The sequence below is a fragment of the Lagenorhynchus albirostris genome, chromosome 20, assembly GCF_949774975.1.
Source record: "Lagenorhynchus albirostris chromosome 20, mLagAlb1.1, whole genome shotgun sequence".
In the NCBI taxonomy this organism is placed as follows: Eukaryota; Metazoa; Chordata; class Mammalia; order Artiodactyla; family Delphinidae; genus Lagenorhynchus; species Lagenorhynchus albirostris.
Genome location: NC_083114.1, coordinates 17,203,992 through 17,226,418, shown reverse-complemented (window position 1 = coordinate 17,226,418; position 22,427 = coordinate 17,203,992). Strand labels below are relative to the sequence as shown.

At 36.7% G+C, this 22,427-nt stretch overlaps 3 protein-coding genes across 5 annotated transcripts in view; 2 read left to right on the top strand and 1 right to left on the bottom strand.

The window, feature by feature from the left end:
• NF1 (neurofibromin 1) overlaps positions 1 to 22,427 on the bottom strand; it is a 250,631-nt gene that overhangs the window by 55,650 nt on the left and 172,554 nt on the right. The window lies entirely within an intron of this gene.
• Positions 1,790 to 10,275, top strand: EVI2B (ecotropic viral integration site 2B). The gene is made up of 2 exons (XM_060133656.1): positions 1,790 to 1,900; positions 8,666 to 10,275. The coding sequence occupies exon 2, from the start codon at positions 8,681 to 8,683 to the stop codon at positions 10,034 to 10,036; it is 1,356 nt and encodes a 451-aa protein (XP_059989639.1). The 5' UTR covers positions 1,790 to 1,900; positions 8,666 to 8,680; the 3' UTR covers positions 10,037 to 10,275.
• On the top strand, positions 1,819 to 17,185 carry OMG (oligodendrocyte myelin glycoprotein). The gene is made up of 2 exons (XM_060133657.1): positions 1,819 to 1,900; positions 15,575 to 17,185. Exon 2 carries the CDS (start codon positions 15,581 to 15,583, stop codon positions 16,904 to 16,906), a length of 1,326 nt encoding a protein of 441 aa, XP_059989640.1. The 5' UTR covers positions 1,819 to 1,900; positions 15,575 to 15,580; the 3' UTR covers positions 16,907 to 17,185.

Below are 22,427 nucleotides of genomic sequence, written 5' to 3'. Positions count from 1 at the left end.
TCTTGGTCATCAAATTCAATTCTTAAAATTTCCACAGCTCCAAAGATCTAGGTTACATTTTTTTTAAGGTTACCTCTTAAAATGAGAGGGGGGAAAAAGCATCAATTTTATTATCAATTTATTACCAATTTATAAAAAATCCATTTCCTAAATAACAAATCATAACCACATTATTTCAGAAAAAGGTAAACATCAACAAAGGAAAAAGGAAAGCAAGAGAATACTCATGCCGATTGTGGTACATCAGGTTATCTTTTGAGGGGTAAAAAGGATCAGACTTGAAAGGACACTGGTTGGGCAGAGCTCCCATTCTGTGCAAATAAAAAATCTGAGATTGTGTACTAGAACAAACAGTGACAACACAAAGCAGTCCTTGAATCAAGTGTCATATATAAATACTTGTCAGTAAACTGAAACAAATTAGTGCCTTTTTAAAAAGAAGAAATTAACTAGACAACTACTTTCCTATTCAACATACATTTTCTCACAAAACAGAAAGCTATTGCAGGAATATTTAAAATTCATCACTCACTATCTTGGCTATTAAACACAGATACTCAGATTGACAGTATCCAATGGTAGCTCATGAAAAGTGGCTCCTTTCCCAACTTGACCAGTGTTTAAAGATGATAGGTTAAGATATGTTTTGAATTCAAAATTTAAAAGTTATCTTTGAACTAAGACACTTTTGTTTTCTACCCTTGGAGTGCTATGGTCCACATGCTTATTAATCCAGGGATTTAAAAATAGTGAAACAAAAGTTTATACCATATTTAAAAAGTTTATAGCATATTGTATACTATATATATAGCAAATTATATTACATAAAATAAGTTTATAGCATATTTAAAAAAAATTATTCTTTTTGTACCAAGTTTTAAGTGCCTTGAAGTTAAGAACGAGGTCTTAACAATCTGTGTTCCTCTGCAGTGACCAGGGGAAAGCGGGGCATGGTTTAATGCTTACTGTATCTACTATAATAGGTGCTATGCTAGGCACTTTACACTTATCTAATTCCATAATACATTTATAAATTAAGAATTATGATCTCCATTTTTCAGATGAGGAAAGAGGCTAGAAGGTGACATGCCCAAAGAAATCTGTATTCAGACTGACTCATACTCTTCTCAACATACTTTGCTTATTAGTTAACTTATTTAAAAAATGATTCCCAATTTATTTTACTTTGCACCGACACTTACTTTGTCGGTAACCAAAGAGCTGTGGACTTGAACTCAAAAATCATTTAGGAAAGTATTTGGTCAAAAATTAATCACACTTTTACCTGGGCTTAGCCTAAATTATGTATGAGGAAATAACATTAACATTTACTGGGTATCTACTGTGTGTAAGGCATTTACACATGTTACGTTATCTTACTTAATCCTCACAAAACTCAATAATAGAAATACTCCTCCGGAGGAGGAAATGGTGACTCAGAAGTGCAGCGACTTGCCTAAGGTCATACAAGAAAACAGGATACATCATTCACTTGTTATGAAAAGAAATCTCACTATGGGTAATAACCTGACTGGCAGTTTTTCCTTACAACATATAATTTTCTCTCCAAGGTTCTATTTTAAATTATATAATCACATTACTAGAGAGTCTCAAATGTTTACCTCTAAATGTTAATTAAAAGCACTCAAATCATGTAGCTCCAAATTGTTTCAAAATAAATTCTGTTAAAGTAGTACATTTCTTAGTCATTTTGTGGCTTACTGCACTTCCGGAACCAACTATTGATAAACTTCCTCTTTTTCTACAGAAACCATTTCAGTTTGCTAAAGGACCATTTTTAATCTGAACTGAACCACCCCTTTTGCTTTCTTAGCCAAATGACCAAAATGTCCAGTTAGAACAAGAATTCAGCATTCTGCAAAACAAGTTAACAGCTGAGGTAAGACAATTTTCACACTGGTAATCTGGTTTGATCTTTGCTTTATACAGAATTTATTTTTAAAACTAAAATTTCATTATTATTTTAAACTTAAAGTCTGAGAGTCTAAAGATGTCTATAACAGGTATTGTGGTTTTGTTGCATGGAATTTTAAAAATTCAGTGTTGAAAAAAAAATTTTCACCTAGGTTTCTATAATGTTAACCCTTTAAAGTTTATTGATTCACTATGTTTGTTGACCTTAGCTCTGTAATTAAAAGAAATAAATCTATAGCCACGACAGAAAACGCTAAGGGTTGGAAATATAACTAGAATTCATGGGGATATGACTGAATTTACAACCCCAAAATACCAATTGCTAAAAGTTCTGATTTGCTGTCTATAAAATTCTCCTGTATATAAGCATAATCCACAGACCTAAATTAGTTTTACTTTTTAAACCCCTTTAGTTTCCATGGTAAGAATGGTCACCTTCGCCTAATTAAAAAAAAAAAACCCAAAGGTGATTAGATGAGATATTCAATTATCATCATATATGCTTTATTTTTCACACAAATAGAATTTTAAATTTAAGTAATAATGATGACATGAAAATATTATCCTTCATTTTTACAACTAAGAGAAAACTGCTATGATAAAATGTGTATATATATACTCATATTATCTACATATTTATGTCATGTATTATAATCTGAGTCTTTGGTAAACAGTGTAAAATAGATATAGAAAAAAATACCCACAGAATAGAAAGTTGTTAATATGGAGAAAAGATGCTTATTCTGTAAGTAAGCTGGACAATTACAAAGTGAATATTCTCCAAAATAAAAACTGCAAAGAGTTTACATAGACTTGTAATATAACAGTTATAAAGTGGGTGGTGATATCCTATTTCAACATTTCATTAAATACTTACGACTTTCCCTCATATAAGTCCACTTTGGATTTCTTCTAAGTAACTACTACAGAAGTTAAAAAAATAAAGATTTGTATCTCTTTTTTTTGGCAAGACTTGTCTATATATATACATATATTTTAAAATTAATTAATTAATTAATTTTTGGCTGCACTGGGTCTTTGTTGCTGCGTGCAGGCTTTCTCTAGTTGTGGCGAGCAGGGGCTACTCTTCGTTGCAGTGCTCGGACTTCTCATTGCGGTGGCTTCTCTTGTTGCGGAGCACAGGCTCTAGGCATGTGGGCTTCAGTAGTTGTGACACGCAGGCTCAGTATTTGTGGCATGTGGGCTCAGTATTTGTGGCTCACAGGCTCTAGAGTGCAGGCTCAGTAGTTGCGGCGCACGGGCTAGCTGCTCCGCAGCATGTGGCATCTTCCCGGACCAGGGCTCAAACCCGTGTCCCCTGCACTGGCAGGCGGATTCTTAACCACTGCACCAGGGACGTCCTGTCTATATATTTTTAAAGGGTCAGTCTCAAATGTAGAGTTTAATAGTGCTTGTGTTTTTCAACTAATGCCTATATAATTCTACTCAGAAGGAAATTATGAATTCTGAATAAGTCTGAAATTGTTAAATATAAATCTGATGCCTATCAATGTCCAATCTTTAAAAATCACCTCAAATATGACAGCTTATAGGCTAACCATTCAAAACTCCCCGAGCTGTTTTCATAGTCACAGGACTAAAATGGTTTCCTGGTAGTTCTTGTCCAACCTTTTATACAAGACTAACTCCAAAAGTTACTAACATATCTGTTCCCAGAGAGCTCACATCTCCTCCCCTCATAAAGCATTCCTATTTCATAATTTTACTACGAATGTAACAGAAGGAAAGAGCTCTAGTACAGGACTGACTGGTTTCTGTATCAGTGCCACTGTTTAGAGCTGTGACACTTCGGCAAGTTACCCAACTTCTCTGTGCCTCAGCTTTATCTGTAAGATGATGATAACATCACCTTGCTCATTAAAATAGGATGGTGCTGAACATTTGGCATGTACTCAGTAAATGGTAGCTATTACTATTGATAAAAAATAATCATCAAATAATTCCTATCATAGTTCAAAGTTAATTTCCCTTTCTGCCTTTCCTCAAGATATGGAACTGCTGTGTTCTTCCTTTTCTGGTTTTATAACATTACTAGTTGGAGATACAATAAAATTTAGGTACACTATATTTTAATCTATTATATTATAACATTATATCAAAGTAACCGAAATTCAAATGATATTTTTGATACTGCTACCTACACTTGCCTTGTCTAGGATATGCTATCCAAATCTCCTTGATTCCCCTTAAAAGACAACGACATCTCTCTTATCATATCCAACTTAGCATCAATTTTAAATGCTAAATCCTTTATGTACTTATGCATTATATCTATGAGAACATGTCTAATATATGGGGACTCCTACTTCACTATAACTGCCTTTAAAATGCTTAGTTAAAACAGCTGATTTTTTTCTTTTTAAAAAATGTTCTAGACCAAAATCACAGACTTAAACCTCAAAGTCCAAAACTAAAATAATGAGCAAAATACTGCCGTGTAAAAGTAGACAAATTCAGGGTTTCCCTGAGCAGCAGACTAAGGGATTTCTAGAAAAATGCTATATAGATTGTGCATAGGTTATTTAGAGTAATTAACAAGTATGCTTCTGGGTAGTGCCAGGAAAAAAAGGGAGGTGGGGAATCTTAAGGATACTTAGAACAGATAGGAGAGCCTGAAATGAAAGGTAAGTGAGTTTGAGAAGGTGGGTGATTTAAGTCCTATCCTCCATTTTGGGAAGATCATTCCTCTTTGCTGGTTCCCTGTATCCGCAAAGACGGAGAGCAGCATTTTGTGGTTCCTTCTTTCTTCTACTTCAATCTTCTCCCCCAACGTCTAATTTTGTTCACTTTAACCTTCTACCCTAACTTCTTGCTAAATGCATAATCACTATTTATTCTTCAGCTTTTTTATTAACTTTTCTTCAATACCTTCTCTAATCCATTTACCTTCCCCTTTTCCATGTATTTGCTGCTTACTCTAAGTTTTGCTTTATTTTTCTCCTTTGTGTTATTTTGTATTTCTTTGTATTCCTTTTTCATTTCATTTAATCCAATATTTTCTCCTCCTTTTTACTCCCTTGCCCCATATGGTTCTTTCTTTCTACCCTCTTTCCCTGCAGAAGCAATGTTGGTATTTCAGGTATACATGGCTTATATATATATTTAAAATACATATGTTAAATAACTTTCTGCATTGGTAATAACACTGGCCTCACTGTCTCTGAACTAGAAAAAAAAAGCCAGTTTCTTCACTATTATACCCCCTATTTATTCTTTTTTAAAATCCTGTTCCTTTTTTCTGGACTATTCTGAATTGCTGTAGTAGAATTCTAAGACATTCTAGTATTCTGACGTAGCAGACCCTAGGAGGTTAGATAGCTAACTGAGGGGTTGGAGAAAGGAGTAGGATAGGTAAAAAATAGAATTTGGTTTTAATATTGCTGTAACCCTTAAATGACAAGTGGCAAATCTCATACACTGAAGGTCTACGACGTTCCTATTGACAAAAGAGGCTATGAACCTATCAAAATTGATCTTACAGACTAAACTGGTCTGATAATTATATTCCTATTTGGGTTCTTTCCTTCTTTAATGCCTTTTTCAGCTAACTGAAAAAAGGAACTGTGTGGGTTTTAAAAAAAATTTAAGAAAAGTCACAAAAGAAGAAACACTTTTTTGGCGAAGACCATTCATGGCCTATGTTTTCTGTTGCTTTGGATGGCATTTTTTGAAAACTAAAGTGAAACTCTAAAGAATAACACTTTCCAATGAGGCCTTTTTTGGGGGAAGGGGTAATCTGTAAGAATAGGAGGTAGGAACTGCATGGATGATAACCAACTAGAGATGATTTAAATTCCCATATTTATGCCGAAAGTTTCAATTTTTTTCCTTATTAAACCTTTTGCAAAGTTGATATAAAGCATAATTTAATAACTCAGATTTTACCTTCTCTGCTTACATTCTGGTAGAAGTATTAATAAACTGAAAAACTGACATGGAAAAGAACCAAGAAGCCCAATATAGGTTAAGCGTTTACTGAGCTGCTGACACATACAGCAGCACTCTGCTGTAAAGGAATCAAAATATAAAGACATGAGGCAGCTTGGGGGTGGCAGAATAGAGCATATGCTTTGGAATCAGATGGTCCTGGGTATAAATTCCCAGTCTGCCACTAATAATGACATAACATTCGGCAAATTGCTTAAAGCATTTGAATTTCTCTCTTTATCTATAAATCAAGGATTACTCCATCTTTCTCAGAGTTATTTAAAGGTTAAATGAAATGAAGTATGGAAAACACCTGAGACGGTGCAACACATAGGATGTTCTAGATAAGGAATTTTCTTTGTTTCTTTCTGCCTTCTTCAAGGTTCTTTAAAATCTTGTTTGAGGGGGTGGGGATAATAAAAAGAAAATGTGAAAAGTAATTTAAAAAACACAATTATTTAAGAGAAAAGAAGTGTGAGTGAGGTACATACATGAAGAATTATCTAAGGAACTATAAAGATAACAAGAACTTCGGGGATTCAGGGAATGGCTGAGCTCTTTGGGCTGTGGTCAGTCACAGAGAATTTGGTCTAAGAAGGGAATTTAAGCTGAGGTCTGACAGACGAGGACAGGTTCAGTTAGGCAGCCAGAGGGGGAAGAAGAGGCTGGGTTTGGAAGAAAGAACACACTCTCAGAGGGTGAAAAATAGCATAATGAAAAGTGTCTGGTAAAAAAAAAAAAAAAAGTGTGTGTTTAGGAAGTATGTAAGATAAGGAATGAGAAGTTTCAGTCATGAGATATGAATCTGGACTGGTAATCTTGAGCCAGGTGGAAGAAAATTCAGTTTAGAATTTTTATCTTGACAGCAATGGGGAACTGTCAAGCAAGGGAACAGTGACCTGATCGTACACGCTTGTAAGAAGACTAATCCATCAGCAGTGTGCAGGGGGCTTAAAGGAGAAATACTTTAAAATTTAGGCTTTAAGTATTACAGAGAAAATAAAGAAAAAAATTACGTCTTTTTTTCTACTGTGTACCGAGTGGCAGAGGAGTAAGCAATGAAAACTACTCAAATATACTGAAAAATCTATTTGCAAAACTTGAGGGAGTTCTTCTTCTATTACTGTATCTTGCACAGACCATCAAATCTCTCTCAGATTGCCTAAAAATCAGAGAAAAACTATAGTTTCAAATCATACAGACCAGGATCTAAAACCCTGAGATTTTCCTTTCCCTAATGTTAAGAAATAACCAAATAGTTACCATTGTGTTTAATGATGTGCAAAACAAGTATATTACACACGGAGCTGAAAAGCATCCTCACTTGACAGATAAGGCATTTGAGAACAGGAGAGATTAAGTGACTAGTTCTCATGGTTAGATAGGTAGTTAGGTGGTAGAAGTAGAACTGGAACTTAAAACTCTTCAAGTTTTAGCATCTGCCACATCCCACAAACTTATAGACGTGCCTTCTTTTCTTAGGTCCTTTATGTTGTTCCCCTGGCTGGAATATTTTATTTGCTTAATTAATTCTTACAGACCTTTCAAGATTCAGTTCAAGTTTTACTTCTCTGAGAAACCTTCCCTGAAGCCCTCCCAGGCTAGCTTAGTTCCTCTGTGCATCTTCTGCAAACCTTTGTGAGAAAACTTATCAAATTATATTTATTTATTTATTGTTTCTACCAATAGAAACTTAAAAAAAAATTTCGGGGGTATCTCCTAAACCAGAACAGGGCCTGACACAATGGTGGTGTTCATCAATTAATAAGTGAAGGCAGCAGCAAGACTGCTTACTCAGCCAGATTCAAAGAGCACTTGAGGATTCTGAGCCTAGGACGATGGGTTGAATCGAATCCTTTAAAAATATGAGGTCCTAATATAAAGACACTGTGCTGGACACTGATGCTGCTGCAAAGATTATTTAATACAATAGATTCTGTGCGTGAGAAACTCACAAAGGTAGTACCATTAACAAAAATAGAGAATTTAGGACGGGAGTCACTATCGAGATGAAGATGAATTCTGCTTTTAATATGTTCAATTTGCTGATAGTGATATATATAATGGAAATGTCCACCAAGAAGTCACACAGATGGAACAAGAATTAAGGAAATTTAGGCTGGATATACAGGTTTGGGAGTTAGAGCATAAAGGTAAGAGCTGAAACCTTACAGATTCAGGATTAAGAAAAGTAGTTAAGAGTGAGGACAGAGTACATATCAAGTTATCAAGTACCATATTTAGGACGCAAGAGAAAGACAGGAGCTAGTGAGATGAGCATGAAAGAAAGATGACTACGAAGAGCTACTCGAATAGCAGTGAAGGAGTAATCAACAGTGTCAAATGTCATCAAGAGAGGAGAAAAAGAGAAAGAAAAGACCACTGGATTAGGTAATAGACGGTTACTGGTGTCCTTCGAGGCAGCAGGATCAAAGCATTTCTAGCAGTAAACAGAGGAAAAAGTAGCATGCACATGGTACCAGCATATAGAGCCTATGCATTTGAGACGTATGACTGTGAAATGAAGGACTGTAATGTAGTAAACCTACAGGGGCAGCAGGGCCAAGTACAGATCTTATGAAAGAAGAGAGATCACTGCCTATGAATTCCAAATGTTATATGATAAATTAGAGTATATTTAAGAGTTGGTCACATTAGCCCATAGTGTATCAAGTCTAAATTAGGAAAGATAAGTACTTATCAAATACCTACCTACTTTATGCCAGATAGTAAATGATACCTAATTGTCCTTCTTTCTTTTATTATAAAACTACTGGTAAAGAGGAAACATTCTGAAATGGATCCCAAATATTTCACCATAATTTTGTTTTGTGGACATCTGAACGATACTTGTTTCTCAGAGACAGAAGCAGCTACAACAGAGAAGCAACCACAGTCTCCTATATTTAGAACATCAAGGTCAAACGTCTCAGCTAATTCTCAAAGCACAACAGAGAATCCTTTGGGTCAACCAACACAATTCAACAACCTTTCTTCTGGACAACCAATAACAACTGCCGAAGTTGCTGCTGGACAACCAACACCAGCTGTCAATGTGTCCTCTGGGAAACCAGCAGCACATACTTCTGCTGGACAACCACTTGCCTATAATGTCACCAGACAACCAATACCAATGGCCAACACCTCCTCCCAAGGGACAGCACTACCTGTGTTCACCTCTGCCAGACAACGATCAACACCTGCCCATTCTTCTACCAGACAACCACCAGCATCTGTCTGTACTCCCACTCAACAACCATCATCTATCCACACCTCCTCTAGAAAATCAATACCACCAACTGCTCATAATCTATCCATACAACCAACACCAACTGTCAGAAGTTCACCTAGGAGTACACCAGGATTCAACCTAGAAACTACCACTAGAAACAAGAGCCCACAGAAAACCAATTCTAATTCAACAGTGGCCATATTAATTGGTTTAGTTCTGACTGCTATGGTGGTAGCTATAATCATGATTGTATTGCGGAAATGCTTGCGAAAACCAGTGTTACATGATCAAAATTGGGCAGGTAGGTCTCCATTTGCTGATGGTGAAACCCCTGACGTATGTCTGGATAACATTAGAGAAAATGAAGTGTTTCCAAAACGTACATCAATTGTTTCACTTAGGGCCTGGAAACCAAGCAAAAGCACACTTTTAGCAGATGACTTAGAAATTAAGTTGTTTGAATCAAACGAAAACATTGAAGATTCTAACACTCCCAAAACAGAGAAAATAAAAGATCAAGCAAATGGCACATCAGAAGACAGTGCTGACGGATCAACAATTGGCACTGCTGTTTCCTCTTCAGATGATGCAGATCCGCCTCCACCGCCTCCTCCCCCTCTTGATTTGGAAGGACAGGCGAGTAACCAATCTGACAGACCCACAGTGACAACTGTATCTCCTCTTCCAAATGATTCCACCAATCTCCCACCACCTCTGGACTGCCCCAATCACGTCTGTGAAGATCATGATTCTGAGTTCAAACAGTCATTTCCACCTCCCCCTGACTCAGTTAACTTGACCCTGCCTCCAGGAGATTTTATGAAAAACCAGGAGATCCAGTGTCAGCAGTTCCCTAGTCCTCCTGACTTTGATCAAAATCTCAATGAATCCCTGCCACCCCCACCTGCAGAACTGTTATAACTACTACTCGCTTTTTAGCTGATTTTCTACTCTTCTCAAAGGACTCCAATCTTTTGTTTTTCTTCATGTGATGAAATACATTAAATGGCAATTGGTAGCCACTTTTGATGTTTATTCAGGAACTACCTGAAATCTGCTCAAAGTCTATGTGCATAGGTGGAACTTTAAAAAAAAAATTATATAACAGTGGTCTATTTACTGGCTATAGGCCCTAACTTTAATGTACGGTACATTTTACATATGTGGATGGTATGTGTATCAATAACTTAGCCATTTTGGAAACAAGCAATCTACATATGCTTATTATTACCCAATAGATATTTTTTTTCCTGAAAAGCTGTGTATAAAGTTACCTTGAATAAATAAAATTTTATTTTTCCATTTCAAAGTTTGAGGGAGTGTGTGTGTGAGAGAATTTAAATATATACTCCAAGTTTTAAACAAAACTGTAAGTTTTAAATTAATACCTCGGGTATTAAATAAATATTCCAAGTGTGTAGGGATGAGAGATTAAAATGCATGTCTATTTGAGAATCAATTTCCTTTTAGCTCTCATTGGAAACTGTCAGACAAACATTAAAGCATCAAATTGAGGGGCTGAGTTGGGGACATTTACTCTGAAAAAAATACGAGCACACACCATAAAACGTAGACATTTTTCTTATCTTGTTGGGGGAACACAAGTTTTAGAACTAACCACTTTAAAAAGTTTCTTCTTCTTTTTTTTTGGCTGTGCTGCACAGCTTGCGGAATCTTAGTTCCATGACCAGGGATTGAACCCGGGCCCTCAGCAGTGAAAGTGTGGAGTCCTAACCATTGGACTGCCAGGGAATTCCCAAAGTTTCTTTATATGCCTCAAGCACCCCCAAAAATGAAATCTTATAAAAGAAAAACAAAACAAAAAAACCCCCAAAACACACCAAACCTCTATGGCTTCATTCCAAATTCGGATGACTTTTTTCAGAAAAAAAGGATTGTATCAAAATACAGATGGTTCTCAACTTTAAAAAACTCTTAACTACCTTTCTTACACAGAATTTCATCTTTTATTCATTACCTGACAAGTGATAAATCTGAGTTATCAGAGTAGGGGCGGGCCCAATCTTTGTCAAAGTTAAGACGGAGAGAGTCCACTGGCTGATCCTTGTGGAGATGCCAGCCCATGCCTGCAGAAGTGCTCCTCTGCCCAAAAGCGCACATTCTCCCACCTTACCCCACCCGAACTCGGGGGACAGTCACTTAGAATGAAAGACGGAGGCCATAGTGGTAACCTACCCTTGGAGAACCTCTCATAGCTCTGGGATTTTTCAGAATAAAATATAGTATTTACTGGCAGCACTGGTGTTCAAGAAACCAATAAAGCTCCACCTTAATAAAAACTAGCAGGCTTTTGGACACCGAAATTTTATATACAATGTTTCTCTTTAAATCCTTTAAAGAGTACCTTACTGACTCTTAAACAACTTTTTATCTGCAGACACACTTCCTTTGCACTTCTTATTTTTCTTGAATAAGCATGATGTTTATTGTCATATTACATTGGTTTTCCTCTGTCTTCCACATTAAAAAGTTCTTTCATGTATTTTTCAAACTTACCATTTTTGAGGTTAATTTATTTAGCAGCAATTAGGAGGTTAAGAATTTCTGCTTATTCGTTTGAATTTTAAGTATTCTAGTTAGGGTAAATAAAGTATAAAGTTTTTATATTTGGTCAAGACTTTGACATGCCTTAAATCACCATAACCTTTCTTGCTTTACATATAGGATTGTTACCTAACGGGCTCTTTCCATACTTTTGCTCTTCTTTTTCATCACTTTCTTTTCCTGACCTCTTGAAGGAGCAGTATTGGGAAATACCAACCCTCATAGACAAATCAAAGAGCTGATGACCTGGTCATAGTCGTGTCTGATTTCTTCAAACACTACAGAGGCAGCTTTTCTCCTTCTGTTCTTTGTACAACGGAAGAACAGACTCCTGTCAGCAGCTGCTTTTTGTTTTTTAAGAAATTCTCTGCCGGGGGAAAGTAATTCCTATTTACTGAATGCAATTTTCCCCACTGAGGTCAGTGGAAGCTGAGCAGCCAAACAGCGGCAATCCTTTGCCTAATCAGCAGAAAGAAACGCAAGCTAAAGAAACACAGGAGAAAAGAAAACGCTGGAACAAAGAAAAACCTACAGAAAAGACTAAAGAAGCAGGATTCAGAAGAGAAAGTTTATTTCATGACTACGGCAAAAGGACAAGGCACAGGGGAATAAAAGGTAGACTGAACTACATACTACACAGCAGTGGTGCTCTTACCAGATCCCATTAACCAGATTCAGAACAACCCTCAAGACCATCTAGTTCAGCTCCTTTTATTTGTTAAATGCTGAGAAAACAGGCCCAGAGAGAGTAAGTGACTTGCTTAGAAGTGGTAGTGAAAGCTGAGTTTGTTACCCGACTCCTGGTTCAGCATTCTTTTCACTAACATAGGACCAAAGAGCACCTACCTCACACATTGCAACACACATTTATCACACATGTATTCCATTTGGTGTTGGTGGTGGGCAACACAATGAATTAGATGAGAGTGACTCTAATTGTTGTTATTACCTAGTTCTGAACAAAAAGTGAAGTAGCAAAATATATGGGCACCTATAAGTAAAACACTGCGATATTAGTACATGATTAGACAGATCAATGGTACAGAATGGAAAGTCCAGAAACAGACTCAAATCTCAAATCAGTATGGGGACAACTGGATAGGTACTTGAAAAAGATGAAACTGGATTCATACTACATTAGAATAAACACCAAATAAATCAGAGATATAAATATAAAACATGAAATTATATAAAAAATAGAAGAAATATGAGTGAATTCCTTTATAATCTGAAAGTGGGATAAACCTTCCTAGTTGAGACTCAAAATCCAGAAGCATTAATTAAAAAAAAAAGGAAGTCCAATTACATAAAACTTTTAAATGTAAAACAAACACTATTAAAAAAGAAAAAAACATACCTTTGTCAAAAGACAAAGGACAAACTGGGGGGAAAATGTGCAACTTAAGACAAAGGGCTAATATCCCTAAAGTTTAAAAAACTTAAATACAGACTGTGGCGGGGGAGATACCCACAACACACTAGAAAAAAACATGCAAAACATATAAAAGATAGTCACAGAAGAAAAATTTAAATGATCCTTAAAAACATATATAAAGCATACAACTTTTCTTATAATAAGCAAGATGTATTTAAAATTGAACTGAGATACTATTACCCATCAGATGGAAATAAATCCAAAAGGGAGAGGCCATGACAGTGAGAAGGCTGCGTACCTCAAAAAAAAAAAAAAGAGTGGAGCAGAAGTTGTCATAAATCTGGTCTTATTTTATAAAGCCCCTAATGAAAGTTTTCCCTTTTACATTATTTCATGTAATTTAAAAACAATGTAAATTGTTTTCTCAGTAAGATAAAATGTGAAACGTTCTGAAGAAATCAACTGAAATTTATGCTATTATTATTATTTTTTTTTTTTTTGCGGTACGCGGGCCTCTCACTATTGCGGCCTCTCCCGTTGCGGAGCACAGGCTTCCAACGCGCAGGCTCAGCGGCCATGGCTCACGGGCCCAGCCGCTCCGCGGCATGTGGGATCTTCCCGGACCGGGTCACAAACCCGTGTACCCTGCATTGGCAGGCAGACTCTCAACCACTGCGCCACCAGGGAAGCTGCTATGCTATTATTTTTAAAACATAAAATCAAATAAATGGTCATTCATATAGTACCAAAGATGTCTCTGGAGACAACAATATTCATATCCACTGACCAAAGTAATTTCATGAAGAAAAAAATCCTTAACCCAAAAGACATCAAATAAAATACATTTACTTTACTACATGAACTGATAATTAAAAGAATTAGATGCTCATTAAAAAATGCAGCCTCGTTTGTGCATAGCCTGGGTCAAACAATCCTTTGTATCAGAAAGATAAAAACAAAATAATCATATTTAAGTACTTATGTACTTCTCCAAAAGATGAACAGTTAGGTGGTTGATAAATGTGAAAACCTGATTGTATATAATAATCACCATATTTGGTGGGGGGGGGCGGTACATAAAAAAACCAAACAGATTGTCATATGTTATTTTAAAAAGTGATAAAGACAATTGTACCATTTTAGAAAAAATAAAAAGGCAGAGTTAAAAAATAGTTAAACTAATATCTTAGAAAACCATCCACAAGGAAGGTCAAATTCATTTTCAACATTTTTCAATGTATAAAATGAATGAACAGTAGGCGCAATAAAAAGAACCACAGATTCTTCACGAGGTGAATGTTAAAATGTGGAGCCTAAGCTCAAATACACAGAAATGGGTAAAGGCCAGGTCTAATGTGCACGAGGTTTTCCATCCTACAGCAAATCTGAGATATATGGGTACACTCAACACTAAATTAAAAAAAAATTTCTTTTGGTCCATTCTGTTGCGTGTGCACCTCTTGCAATAAATTTGAGTCAGCACCAATGACAGCTCTGCAGTCCTCCTATGTGGTACTGATCAGGTGGTTGCAGAGCTTCAGCTCACAGCAACACAATGCAGCTGAGCAGGCAAGCACAGCCCACAGCCAGAAGCGGTTCCTACTTTCCAGAACAAGGCGACCTTTAAGCTTAAGTTTCCCGGAGAAAATGAGATGCTGATGTAGAAGACAACACTATGGTAAGCTGTTATTTAAATCAGTAAAAAATCGACTTCGGAATTTTTTTCTTTTTCCTTTTCTTAAGAGAAACTCAACGTTAGGATTGAATATATATTCAATAGCAAGTGCATGCACCAGAAATTTGCTGCAGTGTCAGTTGAGGGATTTCTTTCTAATATTCATTCACTTTGTAAATATACACATTGTTTTCCTTTAGAATCGGCACTGAAAAGAAATCACTTTATAAAATGTGAGATTTAAAGGTATGGTGTTGGTCAGATTTTTCAAGTGCCTTAAAATGTTTTGCAAGGATATATTTATCCTGAAAAGACAAAGATGCATTTCAAAGTATTGTCTTAATATCTAAATAAAATCTCATCCTACATACACATTGACTATTTTATTACTGCAGAGATCTGAAAAAAACCAAAAACCAAAAATAAAAATAAACAACCAAAACAGACACGACAGCCATTTTTTTCCCATCTGAGTAAGGAAGAATATTATCAGAAATAGTAATAGCTTAAGATTCCGACTCTTTATTTGCCGAGAATGCCATTTTATAATATCAACATTCTGGGAAGATAAATAAGAAAGACTATGGTAAAAGAAGGGAGAAAATAAATGAGAAAATGCAGAAGACAGTAGGGGGAAAGAGTCTCTATCACATAGCCCCAATTGAAGGATTAAGCATTTGGACTATAAATGAAGGGGAGCTTTGTTAGTTTAATCACTGGAACAATTATAAAAGAGCTCAACAACAACGAGGTTTATTGAAAATTTTGCCTAATGCTAACTGACCCATGCAGATGCCTAATTGTATTTGCATATTAAAAGAAGGGTGTATCTGTTTGTTTCCAGGCTTTGATGGAATATCAGATATTGAAAATGTCTCCCAGCCTGTTCATCCTTCTGTTTCTCACACCTGGTATTTTATGCATTTGCCCTCTCCAATGTATATGCACCGAGAGGCACAGGCATGTGGACTGTTCAGGCAGAAACTTGACTACATTACCATCTGGACTGCAAGAGAATATTATCCATTTAAATCTGTCTTATAACCACTTTACTGATCTGCATAACCAGTTAACCCAGTACACCAATCTGAGGACCCTGGACATTTCAAACAACAGGCTTGAAAGCTTGCCTGCTCAGTTACCTCGGTCCCTCTGGAACATGTCTGCTGCTAACAACAACATTAAACTGCTTGAAAAATCTGATACTGCTTATCAATGGAACCTTAAATATCTGGATGTTTCTAAGAATATGCTGGAAAAGGTTGTCCTCATTAAAAATACACTGAGAAGTCTTGAGGTTCTCAACCTCAGTAGTAACAAACTCTGGACAGTTCCAACCAACATGCCCTCCAAACTGCATACTGTGGACCTGTCTAACAATTCCTTGACACAAATCCTTCCAGGAACATTAATAAACCTGACAAATCTCACACATCTTTACCTGCACAACAATAAGTTCACATTCATTCCAGATCAAGCTTTTGACCAGCTCTTTCAGTTGCAAGAGATAACCCTTTACAATAACAGGTGGTCATGTGACCATAAACAAAACATTACTTACTTACTTAAGTGGATGATGGAAACAAAAGCCCATGTAATAGGGACTCCCTGTTCTAGCCAGATATCACTTTTGAAGGAACATAACACATATCCCACACCTTCTGGATTTACCTCAAGCTTGTTCACTGTAAGTGGGATGCAGACAGTGGACACCATTAACTCTCTGAGTATGGTAACTCAATCCAAAGTGACCAAAATACCCAAACAATATCGAACAAAGGAAACAACGTTTGGTGCCACTCTAAGCAAAGACACCACCTTTACTAGCACTGACAAGGCTTTTGTGCCCTATCCAGAAGATACATCTACAGAAACGATCAATTCACATGAAGCAGCAGCTGCAACTCTAACTATTCACCTCCAAGATGGAATGGTTACAAACACAAGCCTCACTAGCTCAACAAAACCATCCCCAACACCCATGACCCTAAGTATCACTAGTGGCATGCCAAATAATTTCTCTGAAATGCCTCAACAAAGCACAACCCTTAACTTACGGAGGGAAGAGACAACCACAAATGTAAAGACTCGCTTACCTTCTTCTGTGGCAAGTGCTTGGAAAGTAAATGCTTCGTTTCTCTTAATGCTCAATGCTGTGGTCATGCTGGCTGGCTAAGGGTCTGCATTTTCTGAAATTAATGAAAGAACTCCTCCCTGATGTATAGTTGGGAAGATATGCCCCTATCTAACCAGTGACTCAAGCTATATTATGTATTCAAGAAAGCCAGTCTCACATTTCCGACTCTGATGTGAATGAAGCAACTCGTCTTAATGAAGAAGTGCACAATGTCTCGGTACTTGCTGCTACTTTACTGTCTTAATGAAGTAAAACTAATGAGTTTCTTTTTTTTAAATGAAATGTTTTCTTTTTAAGGCTTCAATTTACTGCACAAAATATAAAGCATCTCAACTTTAATATGTATTTTATGTATGTTTACACTGTCAAACATCTGGGAAAAAATAAAAGGTCTATGCTCATAACTGTGTCACTGGCTTTCTAGTCATACCAACTTAATCTACTTGGTAGAATCAAAATGACTTAACCTTTTTTTGTTCTAGGGTACCTTGGTAAAGTCTTTATGGCAAATGTAATATTGGAGGTATCCAACAGTTCTGTCACCACATAAAGTAAAACTGTGGTTGCCTCCCTATGAATGGTTATGTCACATCATTATTTTGCACACAAGCCATGATTGTTTTAAATCTAAATGATGTCCTGCTTCTGAGGAACTCTTGGCTACTTTACAGATTATATAATGGACAAAGGCTCTTCAAAAAGCTAGAAGACACTAGGCTTTGCATTTTAATAAGTAAAGTTTAATGGCGTTGTTTTTTGTATTTAAGGGAAGTATTAAAAATGTAATAAAACTTTCAAGCTTAAAGACATGTTAAAATATTTAAAAAATTAAAAGCCTCCTATGTGCAGGAGAGGGAAATTTATCTTTTGCACATTGGAAGTTAGAATCTGACTTACCTAAGTTAAAAATAAGATTAGTTCCAGGATAAAATCATGGGGGTCTAACAAACATGGGCAGTACTAAGGAAGGGAAGGAAAAGGAAAGGAGAAAGGGAAAGAAGGCTGGGATTCATCTGGTGCTACGACCAGGTGATGAACCCAATAAAAGAGACAATAGGAATACAGCTGGGCATGGGACAGATCTTGACACTCCAAACTGCACTGGGACTTCAACTAGAAGAAAACAGAATTTTCTACAAATATATAAGTAAGCCATCTTTTGAATCAGAGAAACACATAAGTAATAGCCAAGAGTCAGAAAAAGAGGCCCAGCAACACAGCTAGATTAAAATGCAAGACAGCATAACTGAAATGGGTGAGCCGCAAATGAGGAATTTAATTTGTGAGACATAAGGAAGAATCTATTTCAAGCATTCTTAGAGTTGGTAAAAGACTACAGATAGAAATTTTTGGGCTCCTTCCTAAGGAATTTTAAAACTAAGATTTCTTTCCACATTTGGAAGCATTTCTATTCAGAGACAGAGAAAAGTAACAACCTTCTAATATGCTCTTTCTTTTTTCTTTCTTTAAGGGGCAGGCTTATGGAAAAATTACTTTTAAGCTTCAATGAAGCAGTTCCTCTCCTATACTGACTTAGTACAGTGACTCCTGAACATTTTTCTGCCCTGGCAAACCTAACTGGCTCACTATTGTCAGGAGGGAATCTCACCATGAAGAAAAGAAATTATATGAAATAGTCCCTAAATGATTTGAAAATGGGCAAGCCGTTTCTCCTCCCTCCCAATCAACAATCTAGTATCTTTACCATCAATGGTAGAGGCTAATTGCTTAGATATTTCCTAATCTACCACATACTTGCATCTTGTTTTAAAAATCCACACACAGAATTGCACAGAAAGTAGGTTTCTTAAAAGTAACTGTCTTTCACTCTGAGGGTGCCAAAAATTCAATGCTGTCTTAGAAATCCTATGAGGAAAAGTGACCAAAAAGTGAAATTTTGTATTATAGCATTAGCAGCACCTACACATTATGCCAATCTTACTGATGTGTCTGCAAAATGCAGAGAAAAAAATCAGTAAATTTACAAGTACAACATATGTCAACCACACAGACTCTTAAGTCCTCAGAAAGAAGTATTATCTAGCCTTATAGTAATTACATACTTCCTTCTAAGGAAATTGTGTTCTTATCATTACTGATGGTGGAGGGAACAGTATAGTATTTGCCACTCAAACAAGAACTACCATATTATTGGGCTCCATAAACATTTCAGAATGTATTATCCTCAGTGTCTATCTCTCAAGCTCGTAAGTTATATATCCATCCATCCATACCTAAGGTTTGATTTCATTTTACAAGTAACTTTTGTTTCTCTCCAGTCAAGAGAATTCAAATAAGAGCACAAATACAAAAGCAAATGCAATAAGGGATAAAATAGCGTTGAAGGGTATTGTGCTCTGGTGTCAAATGTTCTAGGCCTAAATCCTGTCTCTGCTGCTTCTCAACTGTACAACCCTGGGCAAGTTACCAATGCCCTAAGTCATATGGGCTGGCAGAACTTATTCATAGTGGGTATTTTTTCCTGAGGAATAAATGGCATAATTCATATACAGTCTTATCACAGTGTCTTGGCTCCCCACATTCTACACGCAGTAATTTTGCTGTTAGTATTATTATATGTGTGTGTCCAAACCCATGCTTTGAGAAATTCCCACATATGTAAACACCCAAGCGCCACACTCTAAGAGCAAGAAAATGAAATCGTATATTTTTTGCTTCAGTCCCTGATCCTTCACCCTCCAGGATTCAGGTTCAGATGTTAGTGAGACGGAGACCCAGAAGAAAGTCAGAGAAACATTCTCTTATCACAGCAGAATGAGAAAATGTCTTCTATGCCTAACTTAAAAGAGGACAAATATGTGCTATTCAATGATCTTCCATAACAACGTTCTGAAGCAACAGCAAATTCCTTTACACCAAAAATGTCACACAAAAGTCAGTTTAAAACCTTTATAAGATTATTCCTTATGAAATACATTGTAAGAACTAGATAAGGAATGATACCATGTACTGTAAATGTAATGCTTAAAAGTGAAAAATTATATTTCTATTAAAATCAGAATCAAAACAACAATGCCCATTACCATCAACCTTTTAAACATTATTCCAGAATAAAAAACAACAGACATAGGGCTTCCCTCGTGGCGCAGTGGTTGAGAGTCCACCTGCCGATACAGGGGACACGGGTTTGTGCCCCGGTCCGGGAAGATCCCACATGCCACGGAGCGGCTAGGCCCGTGAGCCATGGCCGCTGAGCCTGCACGTCCGGAGCCTGTGCTCCGCAACGGGAGAGGCCACAGCAGTGAGAGGCCCGCGTACCACACATACACACAAACAAATACTCAAAGAGAAAAACGTAAAGGAGATTGTTAATCAAATGCTCATAAAATTGATAAGAAAAATACTTAGATTTCCCAATGGATAAGTGGGTAAAGGACACAAACAGAATGTTTAAAAGATAGGAAGCATGGGGATTGATAAGTATATGGGAATATGGCAAACCACATAATAACTGAGAAATAAAAATAAAATGTGATACCACGCTTATTACTGAAACAGCAAGCAATTTTTTAAAAAGTAAAAAAAAAAAATCAATGCTGGGGAAGACGTTAGGAAATAGTCACATTCACATACTGGTACAATTCTTTGGGACAGCAATTGGCAATTGCGATGAGAAAATAGCTATTCTGAGTTGCTGCCTAAGCATTTTACAGAATGACAACCCTACACAGACCCAGAGTCTGGACATTTAGATAAGGACTCAAATTAGGATTACCACCAGAAGTTCCCACTTTGCTTTTCCTGGGGCACCTTTTAAAATAAGCACTTAGAGTCGAGCCTGTAAAAATTTAAGTGACTGTCATCCCAACCACCTTGCAAGAGGTGCTTCCTACCCTGTACTGTATCTCTTAAACTGGGGAAGAGGACTGCTCTTCCCCCAGCTCACTGTGCACCCCCCCAGCCCCCGGCGACGTTTCTGGGATCTCTAAATAATAAATCTTGTGACTTTACTTCTTTTTTCTGAGTGTATTGAAACTGAGCCTTCAATCAAAATGACCCCAGGGGTTTTCACTTCTCCTGAAAATTGAGGGAGCTACTTGCCAACCCCGAGTGGGTGGCTTGTGCCTCCTCATTCAACAAGTCATAATCTGCATATCTTTAAATTAATATACCAATTAACGCAGGAGGGCAACACAGCAATGATCAAAAACCTAAAATATTTTAACCTTTAACCTAGTAAATTCTAGGTAAATACCAGAAAAACAGAATGCTAAATATCTACCATTAGGAAACTGGTCAAGTACGTGATGACCCATGGGCCAGAATATTACATGTCCAATACGAATATTTATGTAGAGGCTTTTTTTAAGTTTGAAAAGTGGAAAATGCATATACTAGAAAGATAAGCAAAAACTATAGGATATATAAACATGCATGTTATAGAACTATGTATAAAAACAACAAAAAAGATAAATATACCAAAATGCTAATATGTATACCAAGTGTGTTTTATCACCTGCTTTGTCTTTGAAAAATGCAAGAGATCTTAGAAAAGAACTATTGAAACAGCTGTCCAAGGGCTCTAGGCTGAGTAAGAAAATGAGATGATGCAAAATGAACTGTGAATAGGGAGGGGTGGTTAAGAAACTAGAGGGTATCATGGAATAAAGATCAGAGACAGAGATGCACGATCAGATTTCTTGGAAGCACATACTTATCATATTAGCTTACGTTAGCTCTACATGGTTAACTGCTGTCAGGATTGTTCTCCAACAAATCTAACCAGACAAGCTCTTTTCTCTCCTAATAACAAAGCAAATGAACAACAACAACAAAAACCCCTCCAAAAAACTTTCAATAATTTCCCATGTCTCAGAATAAAATCTAAATTCTCAATATGGCTTACTATATGATCGGGCCCTTGCCACCCTTTACAGTATCATCGTAAGATTTTCCAGCTCCCTCACACTGTATAGTTCAAACAAAACATCTTTCTGTCCCTGTAATTCACCATGCTCCCTCCTGCCATCAGGCTCTCAGAGATTCTTCACGTCCTCACCACTACACTCCTTTCCCTCTTCTTCCCCCGGCAAACCTTTATTCATCCTTTTTATCTCTGTGTAGATTATCACCTCCTGCTAGGAGGTCTTTTTTCAGGGCGGGGTGGGGAGAGGGGCCAGCTTGATCTGAATTTATTAAATAAAAGGATGAATTAATACAGATCAAAGATATGACTGGTGCGCTAACAATAACCTACTTAAGACAGACCAAGTCAAACCTCAAGTCTTTCTTATTCTAGAGCTTAAGTTTCTTCCAATAGGTCAAAGTCTTAGCTTCATAGTCCAGGGAAAAGAGATGAAAGAAAAGTTATGAATGAAGGGGATTTGGCTAGGCTGCTACTTGTCATATAAGAAGTTAGTTCTGGGCAGTGGGGAGTTACCTTTGGAACAATTTCAGAGAACAGTTAATTCTGATACCTGTGAACAATTTAGTACACGTAGATTGCTCAAGGGAAATCAAGGAAACAAAAAAAAAAGCCACCTCAATGTGTTAATAATGTGTTAAGCAGATTAGTCTGCTCCACACTTTAAAAACTGTG